This window comes from Bos mutus, chromosome 26 (genome assembly GCF_027580195.1).
Source record: "Bos mutus isolate GX-2022 chromosome 26, NWIPB_WYAK_1.1, whole genome shotgun sequence".
Lineage (NCBI taxonomy): Eukaryota > Metazoa > Chordata > Mammalia > Artiodactyla > Bovidae > Bos > Bos mutus.
The window spans coordinates 21,251,267-21,269,745 of record NC_091642.1 but is presented as its reverse complement, the minus strand read 5'-3'; the positions used below and the strand labels follow the sequence as shown (position 1 = coordinate 21,269,745).

Sequence of the window (18,479 nt, the reverse complement as noted above, 5' to 3'; positions counted from 1 at the left end):
AAGGATTAGTAAGGGATTACCTAAGAGAAAAAGGACAGGTGTATCTAGGGTGTTCCAGTTGGAGGGGGCACTTTAGCTTTTGAATGACACCCTTAAAATCACCCCTTCACATTTCAGTTCTATTTGTACCCGTGGACTTTGGCAACACCAGTGGTGGTGAGTCTGGACTCATCTTTAAAAAGGACAAAAGACAGAATAAATACTGAAGTTTCCCTCCATTATTTGAAGGGAAAATATAAAGAGTATATATTGAACTTTTTAGCGGAGTATGTATGTAGCTAATGAGAAGGCAGGAAGCCCACAACTCAGAGCTCTCTGTCCTGCTTGAACCCTGAATCTCTACTTCAGAAGCCTGGGAACAGGTAAAAAAGAATCTTAACTCTCTGAGGAGAGTGGCTAGGGACTCAGGGCCAGAATTTCTACAAGCAAGCTGATCACAGGGCACTATGGCTAGATGTGACTGTCTGACCTATATCTATTTGATAGGTGAAGAAACTTAGAAATGCAATGACCTGCCCAAGATCATGATTGGTCAGTGACAAAGTCATAAGTGGAATTCAGGGAGTCAGGTCATTTTTGTGCAATCCGCCTTTCTCTTTGGCATGAGTAATCCTATCTTACAAGGCTTGGTTAAGGGCTCAAAGCCAGAAGGCTGAGAACAAGAGGGTCTGAGTTCGTGTGCTGGACTCCTTGGGGAGCTCTAGGTCAGACAGGACTGTAGCCCCACCTGTATGATTTTTTGCTGCCAAGCTTTGGGAGAGGAAGCTCTACAGGCCCATCTGGGAGAGGTAGAAGCTATGAAACAACAGCTACGTTGTAGCTCAGATGGTAAAGAATCTGCAACGCAGGAGACCAGGGTTTGATCCCTGGGTCGGGAAGATCCCCTGGAGGTGGAAATGGCAACCCATGCCAGTATTCTTGCCTGGAGAATCCCATGGACAGAGGAGCCTGGCAGGCTACAGTCCGTGGGGTGGTAAGAGTTGGACACAACTTAGCGACTAAACCACCACTTATTGGATGTTTCCTCCATACTAGGCATTAGGCACTTTACAGGCATTATCTTATTTGAGCCTCACAATGAACTTGTGAGGTAAGTATAATTGTCAGTTCCATCTGCAGATGAAAAACTGAGATTCAGAGAGGTTATGTAACTTGCCCAAACATATATATGAGAAAATGACAGAAACAGAATTCGAACCCATCTCTACTTAGCATTAAACCCCAGGCTTTTAACCCGTGTGATGTGTCACTTCTCACAGGCAGATTATACTCTGAGTTCCTCAAGTCATAGTTGAAATTTGGGTGCCTGCTGAATTCAGATACACACAGGAAATAAAATTTGATGCCTGCTAGCTCTGCTGCATCAGGGTGGAGGTGGTAGAGGGAAGACTGGTGCCTTTGGAGGGCACCAAGCTCCTTGGAAATGGTGCTGGGGCCCCCGGTGTGGCTCTGGAGACATGATGCTGGCTGCACACTCCAGTGCTTGGCAGCTGGAATGTGGCCTGGAAGCAGACCCTTGGGTAAGTGAAGTTTGTCACATGTCTCTACCACTTTCTGCTCAGGGGTTACATACCCTAAGCCAAACCCCACTCCCCCTCCTTTGCCTTCCAGCATATTAGGTCCCTTCTATCAGTGATTCTCAAGTCCAGTTGCACAGAAGAATCACCTAGGAAATCTTTTAAATTATTGGTATCTGAACCCCATTTCCAGAGACCTAATTTAGTTGACTAGGTTAAGCTCTCCAGTTAAGTTGCTGGATAAAACACAAGACACTCAGTTAAAGTTGAATTTCAGATGAACAACAAATAGCATAAGCATGTCCCCCAAACTGGAGCTTCCCAGGCAGCACTAGTGGTAAAGAACCCATCCACCAATGCAGGAGATGTAAGAGATGCGGGTTCCATCAGGAAGATGCCCTGGAGAAGGGCGTGGCAACCTACACCAGTATTCTTGCCTAGAGAATCCCATGGACAGAGGAGCTACAGTCCATAGGGTCGCAAAGAGTCAGACATGACCAATCGACTTCGCACACACACACACACACACACACACACACACTTGTCCCCCAAGTTGCATGGGTCATACTTATACTAAAATATCATTTGCTGTTTATCTGAAATTCAAATTAAAATGTGCATACCTGTGTTTTCATTGCATAAATCTGGCAATTCTATCTCCAGGTCATTCTAAGGCACAAGCCCAGGCTGAGAACCTCTTCCCTACGTGACCAACAATCCTTCTAAGTGCACTTGCATATTGCATTCAGCTTTGCAACCTCTGGGGTGGGTGGCCAATATATGTTTTCTTAGGACCTTCTGTGGCATGGTGTCTGTCCTCTAGCCCAGCAGTGAGGCTAATTGTGGGAAAGGGTGGACAGATCATGAGAAGTTAGCTTGGCCGCCAGTGGAAGCTTGACAATGTCTGATAAACAACACTAAAGGTGCTGCCTGCACCTGATTTGATCCAGAACAAAGTTCCTAGTAATTGAACAACGTGTGTGTGGTTTTTTGGGGGAAGGGCGTGCCACATGGAATGTGGGATCTTAACTCCCGAATGAGGGATGGAACCTGCGCCCCCTGCATTGGAAGCGTGCAGTCTTGGCCCCTGGACCACTGGAGAAGTCCCTGAACAAGGTGTATTGCACAGTTGTTTTATGAGTGATTGTTGCTCAGTCGTGTCCGACTCTTTGCGATCCCATGGACTGTAACCTGCCAGGCTCCTTTGTCCACGGAATTCTATTTTATTATTTTATGCAAGGCACTTACTAGGCACTGCAGGGGAGGCCGTGGAAGCTGTGGAAGAACTCACAGCGTAGGAAGGGAGAATCCAGGTTTCCTTTCCTGGAGAAATGTTCAGTCTATAATCTAATGAGGATTTGCCACAAGCGCCCTTGTTACGTACATAAACCCAGCTAGTGAGACTGCATAAACTCATACCCAACCCACGTGCCTGGACAGAACTGGATGAAGGTAAGTGGGTTATAAACAGGAAGAAGGAGCATCCTGCTGCGTTCGTCGGCTGGAGACCAGCGAGCACCAAGCCCTGGCACTTGCTCGCTGTGCCATCTGAGACAAAGCACTCATTTTCTCTCAGCCTCCGTTTCTTCATCTGTAAAATGGGAGTGAGGACAATAGCTTTTGGAGTTGTTTTGAGGATGAAATAAAATAAAATTAAAAATTACGCATGGAGAACAGGGCTTGAAGCATTCCGTGAATACTAGCTATTATACTTACGGTGTCTCTAACAAAATACAGAACCACATTACATGTATTTACAGTGCACTTAAAAGCGCTCACATCCAAAGTATGAAAAACTAACAGGATGAGCAGACATGCCCTTAACATTCAGACTAAGATCTGACAGAGTCCAGTTCTCCCAGTGAACCAGGAAATGGAGAAAAATGTCCAAATTCTAGCCTCTGTATTTGGGATTTTCTACTCAATTTTACATTAACAATGATGCAATTAAGAATCAAAAGTCTAGGGCAGATTCTTGTGACTATATGCCAACATGTTATTCTCATGTGCCTGCCTGTCTGGGATGGGTGTTTTTAGGGTGTAGTTACATGGAAATAGCCTCTGATTACGTTTCTGACTTTTCCAGGTAACTTGTAATTTTAGACAGTTGTTTTGACGTGACTCTTTGGCAGGTTACACACGACTGTGAGATTTTTTAGAACTCTATGAATTAGAATAACATGAAATTTTTTTTAAATTTAAGTATTCGGATACATAATGTAGTGTGCCTTACTACGTGGAACCACACAAAAGGTCAGTGTATGCAAATGAAAGTCAATTTCCCACATAAGCAAGAGAGAAAGGGTTTCCAGTGAAGGCAAACTCTTCCATAGTCTCTCACGATATTTCTATGATGCATAACAGAATGTAACAGCCCTGCTGTATGAATCTCTGTTACTCTGGCTCCAGCTTGGAGTTTGCCTTTCATTTCCTGAAAAGCATGGGAGTAAAGGGTTTTTGTGCGCCTGATTGTGCCTATATGTATACCTGCATGCACACCCACTGGTCCTATGTCATGTGTATACCTGGATAAGAAATAAGTCCTGGGAGGGTGGGAGTTTGGACTCTGCTCACTGCTGTGTCCCGACACCTTGGAGAAGACTGATGTGTGGGAGACTATGTCTTCTGATGGAATGAAGTCATCTCTATGTCTAGTACATTCTCACATGTCTGTTATCCCTGATAAATACACACACTTCAGTGCCCATCAGCCTTTTCACCCAAGAGAATTGAGCTCTTGGTTAGGAAGGGGAGAGTGCAAACTGCAGGCCTCAGGCAGGAGAGATGAAAAAAGAAGGGAGGGAAAGAAAAGGTTTCAGAGGGGAGAAGAGCATGGGTGGTGGACAGGCATCCAGGCAAAAGGTCAGAAACTAGAAACAGCACCATTCCAGGCTGCTTCCTCCCTGGAGATTTTGTGTAGCCCCCAATGTGGGGGCTGCTTCCCAGATTGCTGAGTCCAGTGGTTCACAGACAGGGCTCCTGTTCCCCCAGACCTCTTTGAAGACAGGAATGGGTCTCTTCCAAGTGTTTCTTGTTTGTTTTCCAAAAAAGAGAATCAAAGGGAGGAAAGTTTTTCCCAGACCTGAGATTGCCAGTTTCTTTACTTTTGGCTAGAATTTTACCAGCTCAGTGTGGTCATCTGCTTCTCTCAAGTTGATCCCAAACCCCCATGGACAGTGACATTCCTATCTGTGATTACTGAACATGGAGGAGATGAATTGAGGATGCTTTTCAGACTGGGGGAGAGAGGTAGACTGAATGCCAATGGCACTCTCCCATTGTAGGGGAGAACCCTGACCCTGCAGATGGTGAGATTATTTCTCCAAAATGACAGAGCCATGCAATGGCCCCGAAGTTTCACATCTTTTTGCCATTGTTTCTGTTTTCCCTGAAAATCTTCCAGGACTCTCTTAGCCCATGACTATCCTGACATGTGCACAATACTTCACAGTTTCCAAAGTTCCTTTATAGATACCCCTTCAGCAAGGCAAAAATTGTTCTTCCCACTTTGCAGATGAGAAGACTGAGGCTTTGAGTGACTTATACAATCAACCAGCTCATCATTAGGGGGAAGCTCCTTTGCCACCTGCATACTGCTTTCCCCTTCCATCTCCTAAAGCCTAACATTTCACCATTAGAGCTGTATTCCTTTAGCTTAAGGCATTGGTCATCTTTTAATTCCAAATGTCTCTGGAAATGATCATATTTGAGCTGGTGTCAGTCACTGGTACCTTAAAGTACCTGAATTTGGAATCTTTGTTAATTCGTTTTAAAAAATATGGAGACGTTAAAGAAAATAGATTGCTGTAGGAATGCCCTCCACCCCCAGGATACATGAGAGAATAAGAAGGTGTGACGAAAGTAAGGTCTGTATGATTCTCACTTTGGTCGCAGGACACTGACTTCATTGCCTGGTGATTCTGGAAGATTCTCCTTTAGAGGCAATTTATTGTTTTGGAGACTCATCTTGTCCCCAGATATGTACAACAGTAAGAACAGGGAAAAGGTGGCTGGGCCACTGCACTTTTGGGGAAGGGAATTTCCACCATCTGGCTCAATGGGTTTCTGGCTACTCTACAGAGGCAGCATTTTGATATTTAAACTTTAATGTGAATGACTCAGGAATAGTTTTGCAGTGTTCAATGCCTCTTCTTACCATGCTGGAGCAAGGAAGCCAGGAAAGGCCAGCACCAAGGTTCAGCCAGGCAAGGAAAGGTCATTCATCTCTTTGACCTTCATGGCCTAAGCCTCTCTTCTGGGCCATGCTTGTGCCATGCTAGGTGCTAGGGGCTGGGGATGGTGGGGGAGCAAGTCATGCTCCCTACCCATGATGAGCTCATAGTCTAGCAAACCCTTTAAGAACTGGGCATTGCATGGGAGAAGCCCAGGAGCTGCCTGAGACAGGAAGGGCCTGTCAACCTCAGAGGTCCAGGAGAAGGGAGGGCAGAGTCCAGAAGAGCAGAGATAATGCCTAGGAGTAGATGACATCCGGGTGAGCTCCAATGTAGGGTGGAGGCTCTTTATCCTCTGCCCATGTCTACACCCACTGGTGAGTGTGTGGGTGGGGGTGGGGGCATGGGGAGTGGTTGAAGGAGGCCTAGTCAGCACTTCTAAGCCTGTGCAGGAGCCAGTGGGAGAGGCAGAGTCCCACAGTTCTAGTTCCTGCTATTCTGCTTGTGCCTAACAGTTCCTAACTTCCCCCCCGACCCCCAACTGCCACCCTGAAACTCCTGGGCTTCCCTTGAAGCCACTTCTAATAGATAAAGACAAGATAAAGGCTCCCAAGGAGAGAGGGAGTCCTGAGCCAGCTCATCAAATCATTGCCAACAATCTCTTTCCAAAGGGAAAGGTGCCCAGGAAAAACTTGGCTAGGGAAGCTCTGAGGATTAGGACTTGAGAGACAATGCAGGGGACAGATCTCTTGATGGTGTTTACCAAGCCTGAGTGCAAAGACCACAGGTCAAAGAGCGGAGAAGAACCTGACTGGTTGTGCTAACAAGGTCCAAGGAAAAGCTAGATGTTGGAGGGTAGCTTCAGCAGAAAGGGCTAGTGAGGGGAGCACAGGTGAGGAGGAAGGGCAGGCTTAAGGAGGCCAGGAGAGCCAAAGTGGTCCAGGCTGGGGAAGGGCATCCCATCCAAATGCAGGATGGGGAGGTCTGGGGGAAGCTCTCATATCACAGCCTCAGTAATTAACCAGACTCTATGTACCTGAAGACATAATTACAGGCAAAACAACTCCTTTGATGTAAGAGTGTAGTGTAGTCTGGGGGCGAAGAAGGACAAATAAAGAATGATTTTGCTTTAATATGCAAATAAGGTTGTCGGAAAAATATTGCCAAATAGGCCAAGCAAAGAAACAGAAGGTTGAGAAAATGTGACCCAGGCTGAGTGGGCACCCAAGACATTTAGGGTCCTTGGGAACATCATGGCTGGCCTGACTGGGCACCACAAAAATTCACTGCTTTCCTTTAACATAGTTCACATGTTCCTACAGGCTGACTGCCTTCTCATTCCCTCCCTGTTCTCTGCAGATATGCTCAGCAAGTTTCCAAAGAGGCCTGTTTATTTATGAAATCAAGGCTCCAGAGAGGGACTTTCCTGGTGGTCCAGTGGTTAAGAATCTGCCTTTCAATGCAGAGGATGCGAGTTCGATCCCTGGTTGGGGAACTAATCCCACATGGCATGGGGCAACTAAGCCCATGCGCTGCAACTAGAGAGAAGCCTGCGTGCCACAACTACTGAGCCTGCACACTATGGACCCTGTGCGCCATAATTAGAGAAGCCAGTGCTCTGCAATAAAGACTCAGTGCAGACGATAAAAGGCCCAAGAGAAAGAAAAAGGGTATGAACAGCTCCTCCTAGGAAGCAAAGGTAATCAGGAATGGCACTGAGCTTGTGACCCAGCTCAGTCTGCCCTGTGATATAACTTCTGAAACACCCCTCTTTACGTTTGGAGCCAACTTTATTAGAGAAATCTATTGATTGGGGAATGGTTAGGGAGGAGGGATGCTCACATGATTTAACACTTGATGGGCTCTGAAAAAAAAATAAGGAAGAGCCTTTGAGCTTTAGCACATTCATCGTTCCAAAGACACGTTACCAAAATGAATGTATGCAACTCTACTGTATGTGAGACTCTGGGGCACAATAGCCTAGATTCTGTGAAACAAAAAGGCATTTCTCCTGCCTCCACTGTGTCTCTTGTGGTGCCATTGTCTGATGCTAAGAACTCACATAATAACAAAAAACAATGCCCCTATGATGGGAGGGAAGACTTGATTTGGCACCAGCAGTGGTGTTTTCCATGGGAATGATGGTGGGGGCTGTGGCTGACTGTGGGAATAGTGCAAATCAGCACTTTTTTGTAGATTTTCTTCAAGCCATTGTTTATTTTGGCTTTGGTCAGATCCGTGGCCCAGCTTGAAGATTCCCACTGGGCTTTCTGAAGCTCACAGACCTATGAGAGATGAAACAGGGATAAATAAATAATGACAAAACACTCTACCCCTGCCCTGGCACTCATGTGTGGGGTGTGCCTATCTTGCTGGGTGTGTATACATGCAGATTGAAGTACAGTATATGTACACATTTGGCCCACACCTCCACCAGGGAATCAGAAACCAAGGTTTTTTCTAGGCTTAGAAGGTTCTTTGTCTCACTTTCACCAGGGGCAAGGGAGATCAATTTTTGCAAAATGACATTGGATAAAACTTGTTTATACTTCCTAAAGTCCTTAGATGTTTATAGACTTTAAAATATGAGTAACTCAGATTGTGGTTCCAACAGAACAAAAAGTAAATAGCTGTTGTGAAGATGGAAAAAAAGTGAAGTGAAAGTGTTAGTGGCTCAGTCACGTCCAACTCTTTGTGACCCCATGGACTGTAGCCTGCCAGTCTCCTCTGTCCATGGAATTCTCCAGCCAAGAATACTGGAGTGAGTTTCCATTCCCTTCTCCAGGGAATCTTCCCAACCCAGGGATCGAACCCAGGTCTCCTGCACTGCAGGCAGATTCCTTACCAGGGAATGAGCCACCAGGGAAGGTGAACTTTTATCTCATAGCTTTTAGGAACTGCTTCTCTACCCTAGTTAAAGGATGCAGAGATCAATCAAGATGGAAAATGAGCAGGGAATATGTGTAGTATGATTACATTATGGTCTAAAATGGGAATATATTGGCTTTAAAATGCCAAATACTGATTCAGCAGCAGGTTATTGCAGTCTAAAAATACACAAGACTTCAGTGAGGGTGCATGTATTTATTTTACATACATGCATAGTGTTTTTTACAAAGAAACACACTTTCCCTCCTTTTTCCCAAAAGTTTCCATTTCCAGGAAAAGTCTTCCTGACAAGTGTGTGTGAAGCTGTCTCTAAGCAGGGTGGCTGGGTTGCACAACTCCAGGGGGCAGCATTCACTGTGTCTTCTGTATAAATGGTTTCCCTGGAGGAAACCTCCAGGAGACCTTGCAAGGCAACGATATTTAGATAGGCTTATTGCACAGATGTTTTTCAACAAAGTGCAGAAGAGTCTTGTTTCCTGTAACTTATTTCTCCTTTTAGCTGCCAAGTAGGGGACTCAGGTTCTTATCTGGGTCTATACTGGAAGAAAAAGATCATACAATGAGCCAGGCAGCGTGCTGACTGCAGATATAATTTAATCAACTCATGAATCTTATCAGAGGTTTCATGGATGGGGAAACAGGCTGAGAGAGGTTAGGGGACTTGCCCAGGCACACACACAGTCCAGTCTGTGTTCAGCAGAGCTGGGGCTTGAATGCCTCTCTATGGCACTCCCCAAGGGCCCTGACTGCCACCACACTTCCCAGGCCTGGAAAGCATCCATGGTTCCTGCAGACCCTGAATGGTCTGCACTGGCAATGGAACAGTGTCGCCTAGGGTAGGGGTCTTCAGAACCAAAAGGTGGAATTCAGCCAGGGTAGGGGTGGGAAGTTCCTGGGCTGCCACGTCCGCCTTTCTGCGAAATAAAATAAAAGAGAGCCAGGTGTGGAGGCTCCCTACTGTGAGCTTTGCACAGCTGGACTAAGGCTGGGAAGAGGAGTGTGGGGAGAGACGCTTCCATCTCCTCCCCCTTCCAGGAAAATAACTCTGCATTTGAAGGGAGAAAGAAAGAGTGAGTAAATTTGTAACTGGGATTTGGTGGCCTGGGGATTTCACTTGGCCCTGTAAAGGCAGATGCCTGTGCCTGTGTGTGTGTGCATGTGCGTGTACATGTGTGTGTGTGTGTGTAGAAGTGTGTCCATTGCGGGGAGAGAACTTGAGGTAACGTGTATGATTTTTTTGGACTGGACTTTTATTTCTTAAGTCATAGCAGCTACCGCTGGAATCTAGTATGTAGTGCCAGGCACTGGTATTATTTTCACGTGAAGTAAAAGAACAACAGTTTAATAGTCTGTTTTTCTGTGGGTACGCTCAGAGCCTTCGAGTATTTTTTCCATTTGGGTTTAAATATTATGCTCTACAATGTGATAACATTGGGGAGAGGCAGGATAGTGTGCCAGGACGGGCAGGGGGCGGTCCCTGCCTCGCTTGTCTCCGCCTTTCATTTTGACCAGTCCGAATGCGACAGGCTCGCACTAGGACCCAGGCGCCAGAGCGCCTCCGTCTGTCCTGTAGGTTCATTCAATCTCCCATACACACAGACCCACAGCGAGACCGACACACACTCACACACACTCAAACACACAACAGCACGCAGCGAGGCTCGGGAAGTCAGGTCGCCTTCTCGCCTCGGCGCCTTCTTTGCTCCAGCCAGCCGGCTCTCCCCCGGGGCCCGGAGCTCGGCCGGGCCGCGCAGCCCCGAAAGAGGACGAGCTCGGCGGACCCCGCGGTCCCTCCATGGGCAAACGCGGGCGGCCGCGCAAGGAGGCGCGCTGCGAGGGCGCGGGGCTGGCCCCCGCCGCGCCCCCGGCCGTGACCGCGCCCCAGCCCCCGGCCCAGCCGGAGGAGCCCGCGGGGGCCAAGCTCAGGTGCCCCTTCTCAGACATTTTCAACACCAGCGAGAACTCGATGGAGAAGCACATCAACACTTTTCTGCAGAACGTGCAGATTCTGCTCGAGGCCGCCAGCTACCTGGAGCAGATCGAGAAAGAAAACAAAAGTAAGTTTGGGGGCCCTGGCTCCTCTTCGGCGCCGGGCTCTTTCTTTCTCGCCCACTTGGGCGACCCCTGACGCCTGCTTAGCCCCCCTCTCCCCAACACACTCACATCCAGCCCTCGGCAGTAAAGCCGATGACACCGGAGAAAGGACACGCACGCACAAAGCTGCTAAAGATGTAACAAAGACGAGCAGGGGGTAGGCGGGGGGTTGGGGGGTGCTGTCGGTCCGTCAGTCTGTCCGTCTCCGGGAGGGTGGGAGAACCGCTGGGCGGAGGAGCGGGGGAGTGTTGTTGTTTGCTGACAACTGAGCTGAGAGCTCTTCTCTTCGAGGTCGCGTTTCTTACTTTTTTTTTTTTCCCTCTCCCTTTTTTTTTTTTTTTTCCGGAGCCTTCTCGGGCAGACAAGTGTTGTTTTTCTGTCGCTCGTTCCTGGGTGGGGTGGGGATTACAAGACGAAAGTTGGAAACTGTAGGCAGAGCTCGGCGGTTCCAGAAAGAAAACACATAGACACACGACAACGATAACAACAAGCAAACAGCCCTCCACGGCGTGGGCTCCGGCTGGCTCGGCTCTGCTTCTTCCTCCTGTCTACTTTGCTTTTTCCTCTCTTCTCGCTGCAAGGCTGGGCTCAGGCCATCGCGTCCACGGAGACAGTCCCTCTGAGCCTCTGCTGCCCTAGGTGCCCCTGCCCCCGACCCCCCCACCCCTCTCAAAGAAACAGGCCGGCAAAACCAAGCGCTGCCACCAGCTCGCCCGGGACCCGCGGTGCTGCGCCCGGGAAACTTGGCGAGGGGGACTCAGCGAGAAGGAAACTTTGGGATCTCGCAGGAAACAATAGTTGTGGAAGAAGGTGTGGGCTGTTATGTGCTGTTTCTTTATTTTCCGGGATACGGCTCCCGAGTGAGCGCTCTGGGCGAGGAAGGCAGATTCCTTCCCGGTGGCTTTCTACTGCTCCCCCCACCCCCACCCCATATTCAGGTGGAGAGAGATGGTTGCGGGCGGCGGGGGGTGCTGGGAGCCCCACCCCGGCCTGGCCTCCTTTTTTGTATTTGTTTGTTTCATTTTTGCCTGGGTGCCCCAATCCTCCCCAGGCCGTCGCCTCAGCGTCCTAACGGGGGCACGCGAGTGCGGCGTCTCCAGCACGGTCCTCACAAATAATAGCTGCGAGAAGGGGGAAGGGGCCGAGGCGGACAGACCGACAGACTAGAGAAAATCTGTCCGAGCAAGTAGGAAGATCAATGAGATGAGAGAGAAAGAGGGGGAGGTAGAGAGAGAAAGGGAGAAAAATGGTCCGATTGCAACGTGTCAGGTCTTGCAACCTACCCCCCCCTCCACACACAACAACAACCCTCAAACACAAAAACACCCTAGCTGACCGACACCCCAGGCCTTCGGGGTTAAAGTAACCGCGTGATGGCAGCGAAATCGTGCAGTAGCTTAAGGCAAAAACAAGGATTTGTGTTGGGAGGTTGGTGGTGCGTTCTTTTCTTTTCTTCTCTCCCTGTTTTCTCGGGGTGCCTGGGTTACGAGAAAGGCGCATCGCCGGCGGTTGCAGCCGAATCAGTTTGCGATTAATCGGGGTGTGGGGTGGGGGGCAGTATGCCTTCGCCTGTAGGGTCAGAGCTGGTGGGGAGGTGGGTGAAGATGTGGTTTTGTTTGGTGTGTTTGCTTTTGTTGGAGGGGGGAGGGGCGTGATTTCTTACTCTAACCACCCCCCCGCCGCCCGGGTCCCCCATTCCCCCGAGTCTGTCCCTTGGCGCCGGCTTTGGCGGGGGGTGCACCCAAAAAGGGCACCTTGGCAGTGAGTGGCAAACCTGGTTTGCCCCCGCCAGGTTCCCTCTACAGAGGGGTGTACGAGAAGCCGCTGGAGCTTCCTCCGCGTCCCGCGCCCCCCGCCCCTCGCACTCGCAGACAATCGGAGACCTCTGTTCCCCACCTCGCCGCCCCCACCCTCGCTCCCCTACCGCCTCGGCCGCCGCCACCTCCTTGTTTACCCGGTGCCGGGGCTCCGGCGTGGCCACCAGTCACGTAAGCAGAGGGCCGGGCGCGCCGGGCCGGACTGCCCCGCACGGGGCGGGCCAGAGGTAGTGGAGCCGGGCTCCGGGGACCGTGGAAGCCAAGGGGCTTCCTCCCGGTCCCCTTACCGAGGCGTCCGCGCTGCCACCCCCCGAGAGGGGATCGGGAACCTGGGCGCCCTCAACTTCGTGTGCATAATCAGCCCCTCCGCCCGGTTGCCCTCCTCCTCCGGCCGGCTCCCCGCTGGAGTATTTTTAGCTCTCTTGCCTCTTTTCGCAGCCGCTGTTTGGCTCAGCATGACGTGATGCCAGCGGCCCCCAGATTTCCCCGAGAGCGGGGACCCTGTTCCAGGCCCTCGCCCCCTCCCCACGAGCTCACGCAGGCAAGGGGGACCTGCAGCAAACTATGGGGCGACCGTCCACAGGGCCTTCTATTATCTCCTTTGCAAACTGGAGCGGCCCACGGGGGCCACTTTATTTTTCCCACTCTCGCCCCCGGTCCGGCCCGGGTCTAGGTCTCCCCGTACGGAAAACAACGGGCCCTACATCTGTCTCATTTAATCGGGGGTGCTTCTTCGCGCTGGCGGCGCTCGCCGTTGTTTTCTGCTCGATGCACACAATGCCCGCGCGTCACGGCGGTCCGCGTGTGCACAGCAATAACGCGAGTGTGGGGGCGGGTCGTGCGTGCGCCGGGCTCGGGCACTAAGGGTTCCTCCGCGCGCGCCGGGCTTGTTTTGCTTCAGATCCCCGCTTTCCGAAACGCTTACATCATTCAGTCTTTAGGGGAGGGAGGGGAATCTAGGCGTTCCGATAGGATTCCAGCATTTCTCTGGTCCCTCCCTGGTTTTTGGAAGGAAGCAAGGACCCTAGCTGTTTATTTTTATGATGGTGGCGGGACTCAAGTTTTGTGTGTTGGGTAAGGTTTGTTTCTGGTTTTAGGTCACTACTGCAAACGACAATACTGGCCGGCTCAGGTGCACAACCTCCTCGCTTTCATTTCAGCCAGTTCTCTTGTAATCACTTGATCGCAGTTTCTCCGCCTCCACCGCTTCCCCCTCCCAGCGAGAGACACATGGTTTCCACATGGAGACAAACTTCTTTCCTCTGACTGGACTTGACCTAGCAGCATTGCTCAGCCAATCGACAGCCTCAGCTTCCTCTGACGTCACGCGTTGCTGAGGCCGGAGACTAGGGGGTGGAGCCTGGAGGCAAGCCAGAAAATCTCTGGGAGCTGTAGTGCGGCCAGCTGGTTCAATCCCTTCTTAAAGGGACGCTCTTCACCCCGAGAAGGGTATTGAACCTCAATTCTCCATTTCGGGTTCTGTGAGACATTCTCGAAATGCACCGATAGGCCCTGGTCACGAGTCCACACGTTCCGCTTTTACTGTGTGTAAAGTACTTCCTTGGCAGGAGCTTGCCTTATTTTCCATTGTCACCAGAACTGCTTTTCATTGCCTCGTTGAGGTTTCCGTGCTGGAAGAGCTCACCAAGTGTGTCCACAGTGCTGAGTTATTCTCAGTATATATGATGAGTTTTCTTGGGGTGTTCAAATTGAGTCACTCAGCATTGAGTGCTCTGTGCAAGGCAAGGATTCCCTAGAAGATGCAAGTACATTCTCCCAAACTTCCAACTGATGTGAATCCTTAAGAAACTCAAAAGCCTCCAGAAATATTAATTATGGATCCCGTGACCCTGTTATCACAAGTTCAGAAATTATATGTAAATAACCTCTGACATAGGGTCCAGTGAAGGGGTAGCAATTTAGGACTGACTGATCAGTTGAAAAAAAAAATTTACTTCCTATTTTGGAAAAGGTTAAAAACGAAAGAGAAAAAGAAATTAATTCACAAAGGGGCGTTCTGTCCATAAAAGTTGTTGAGCAGGCAAGTGGAATCTACAGGACACAACAGGGCTTCCCAGTGTCTAGGGAAGGTGGCTTGGGGGCAATGCTTAAGATAGAAAAGAATGATTAAATTCGAGTAGAAGCCTTGGGTGGCTCTCTGGAGTACATTACCTGGGTTGGAAGGTGAGGTGCTTTCCTAGGGGCATGGACAGGCCAAAGAACAGCCTCTGCCTGCTGACAGAGTAAGCTGTGGCTGTATGGTGTCATCTGGCCCCACCCTGCCTTCCCAACTTAATCTCCTCTACTCCCGTCCAGCAGGTCCACCAGCAAGCAGCCTTTACAGTCATCCCTCTGTGCTTGACTCAGACTCTTCCCTCCGTCTAGCATGCCCTCATTCTCTTACTTCCCTGGGATTATCTGTGTCTAACCTAGCTTCAAAGCCTAGGTCAGATCCCACCTCCTCCAGGAAGCCTCCCCTGGATATTTCTCAAGTCAGGGAATGAATGAGAGAATGAAAGCTTTACAGTCACCCAGAGCAGGGCCCAAGTTACCCCTTCACTGCTTACTGGCTGTGTGGCCTTGGGCACAAGTTGCCTAACCTGAGGTTTCATTTCTTTTTTTGTCAAATGAGGATAACCGTAGCATCAGCCTCCTGCCATTGCTGAACAACTGAGGCACTTCATTTAAAGTACCTGGAATATAGTAGGTGCTCAATAAGTAGTCACTTCTCTGAGCTTTGATAATCAGCTCTACTTGCTTACTGTACATTAGCTTTATCCTCACAGGGAGATGATTAGCATCTTAAGGGAAAAGATCACTCAACAGTATTTCATAACCATTGCATAACACTGGACATACACGAGACAATTAATATACATCCCTTGATTGCTTGGATTTGTCATTTACTGGCTATGACACAGTGATCAGTTTGAAAGGCAGAAAGGACACATGATAGACTTTCTGAAGACTACATTAGCTTTATCCTCACAGGGAGATGATTAGCATCTTAAGGGAAAAGATCACTCAACAGTATTTCATAACCATTGCGTAACACTGGACATACACGAGACAATTAATATACATCCCTTGATTGCTTGGATTTGTCATTTACTGGCTATGACACAGTGATCAGTTTGAAAGGCAGAAAGGACACATGATAGACTTTCTGAAGACTTGGAGTTGGAAATAACTGATCTCTTCCAAGGAGGGAAGATGTCTCCCATAATCAATGCAGACTGCTCCTGGGCTGTAAAGATCAGGGCCTATACAGAGATGGTAGGTGAGGCCCGCAGAGCTGAAACTGCATCAGCTGTGACCCTGCAGATGGATCAGTTATTTATTTACGGAGCAACTTATGCTAAAATTGAGGGCTTTGATAGCAACTAGTGTTTATGCAGATCACATTTCTGCATGGCAGGCATCTTACGATTCATTCATTCATTCATTCCACACATTATGTATTGAGCATTTACGATGTGCAATTGCTTCCCCCCACCCCCGCCCCGAAAACTCTGTAAGTTGATTTATGATGGGAGTGGAGTGAGGTATTTGTTTTTGGTGAAGTTGTATAAAGAGCATTCTTAACTTAGGCTTCTGTTTCCTCTACATCCTAAATTATGCTCCCCGGATTCAACTCTTTTTGATCTCTGCCCATTGCTAAATGCCAGAAGTGGACTTTTGGGGATACTGTTGTAGCTTTCAGAGTCCCAGAGCTCCCAGGGACTGGGTACCCTATGGAGGGGACCAGGAAAAGCATCTGGACCTTATGAAGTTGGAGAAGATGAATTGAGTCATTCATGGTTTGATGGGGGAAAAGAAGCTCCATCAGATCCAAGACAGAACAAGAGCTGCTCACCTACCTGCCCTCTTTGACCAAAATACACTCCTATTTGGCACAGTTAGAAATGGAGATTTTCATCTGAGAATGGCTGGCAAAATCTGGAGGTAGAACTGAAGGAAGTGAAGAGGGTGCCAGCATTGCAGCAGCAGCAACTAATTGCACTGCATAATACCAACACTGGCAACCATTTACTGAGCATTGACTATACTTGGTAAAATATGGGGCTAAAGACGTGTTATCTCCTCCAAACTTCACAACAACCACAGAGCATGTGGACTTTAATTGCTCCCATTTTACAGAGGGGGTAACTGAGTAACTTGCCCAAAGATCACATAGTAATGGTGGAGCTGAGTTTTGAACCTAGACCTCTGATTGGACTGAGCCTGCAGTTTTATATAACCGTATAGGCGTGTATGCATTTTCTAGTCAAGGAATGAAGTCCAGAGAGATGAAACTTGCTCGAGGTCGCCCAACAACCCGAAGCAGAGCGGGTGTTTGTAACACCTTGTTGATTGTCCAAGGTCTTCCTAAGCACACCCTGCTTAGAAAAGGTTTAGAAACGAAGCTGGAGACAGAAGAGCCAACCAGAGAGGGTTTTTTGTTTTTTGTTTTTTTTTCTTTTTTGTCTTCGTTTTTCAGAGTTGTTCAACTCTCCTGGCCCTAACTCAAGTTTAGGCTCCTAGGAAACACCACCCCTTTCTTGCTACTCTTCCAAGTCTGTCCTCTGGACATATTAGAGGACTTGGGGCTGTTGCTATGGTACTAGGGCCAACAGCAGGTTCATCAAAAGCTGAGTCTTTTGCCTTTTTAAAAAAAAGCCTGGCCCTGCAGAAACGAATTGGCCACAAAGATTTGCATCAGTCATTGTGGCTTGTTCTGTTTTAGATCCCCCTGCCTCCCCACCCCACCCCCTCTTCCCTACCACCACCACTTTCTATAAATACAGTTGGATAAATATTGATTTAAACTGGGTTTCTGGAGAAGAAGCACATGGTTGCCCTGGCCTGGTCCTCACTTAGATACCACCAGTATGCCAGGCATGACACACCTAAGCCCTGACAGCTCTGGCTTCCAGATGACCCGTTTTGGGGAGGTGAGTTGTGGTTTTGTGACTTTTGAGTTAAAAAAGAGAGAGAGACAGAAAAAGAAGTATAAAAGGCAATAACCCAGAAGAAAATGGGAATCTTCCTGCAGAATGAAGAAAGCCATTTTCGGCAGGCAGAAACGAGGAGGTTTACCGTAGCCTGGCCTTCTGAACCAGCAGTTCTCTTCCCTTTCCCATTCTTCCTTCCATTCCCTTTCAGTTATGTTTTTGAAGGAGGCAGGTGGTAAGACAGAACATCAGCGCCAGAAAAAGCCCAAGAGGTCACAGAGCTTCCATCATCTTCACTATACAGACAGGGAGGCTGAGGCCCAGAAAAAGACAGTGGCTTGCCCAAGACGACACAGCAGAGGCAGAAACAAGTCCGTCTGGGCTGTGTTCCCTCCTGCCTGATGTGAGAATGGGTCCCAGGCAGAGCCCCAAACTGGGCTTTTGTTTTACAGGTCAGGTGCTCATAAAGTCAGCAATTCTCAACCCTGGTTTACTGATCGCAGGGTGTGTCTGTTTATTGCAAAGGTCATTGCAACATTCTCAATAGTCTTTCATAATGAAGATAATTTGAATTCACCATTTAGAAAAAATATTTTCTTATACATCTATGGTAGGGGGAGTGGGTGGAACCCAAGGTGATGGCAGTGATAGGAAGGCTCTCCAGCCTTAACTGAGGAGGAGGCATTCAGGGCTTCCCAAAGGGCCCTCCCTCTGGGGGTGGAGGGTGGAGCTCCGGCTCCACTGGTGAGAAGAAGCTTTGATTCCGACGGGAGCGACACCTGCTCTCTGACTCTTCTGCTAAACTAAAGGGAAGTCATTTTCTCTGATACTCTTGTCCCTGAGTGGCCTGGCTGGAGGTGTTAAAGCTGTCAGCAGCTGACTTGATCTCTCTGGCCAAAACGAATGGGCATTTGCCACCACCCATCTGAGCTGGAGGTTCCTTCTTTGCTTCCTCATCTTGGCAGAATGCTCTACTGGGCCCCTCGCTTGTGAAATATTTTGAAAGTTCAGGTGACCCTCATTTTGAGCAATACATCTCCAGGAAATATATGTAAA

General features: G+C 48.9%; 1 protein-coding gene across 1 annotated transcript in view; it reads left to right on the top strand.

The window, feature by feature from the left end:
- The first annotated feature begins 10,142 nt into the window (after positions 1-10,142).
- The window catches only part of MXI1 (MAX interactor 1, dimerization protein), a 92,626-nt gene continuing 84,289 nt past the window's right edge, over positions 10,143-18,479 (top strand). The window contains exon 1 of the mRNA XM_070363779.1: positions 10,143-10,635. Coding sequence (XP_070219880.1) covers positions 10,374-10,635 — 262 coding nt within the window. The 5' untranslated portion in view covers positions 10,143-10,373. The remainder of the gene's footprint in view (positions 10,636-18,479) is intronic.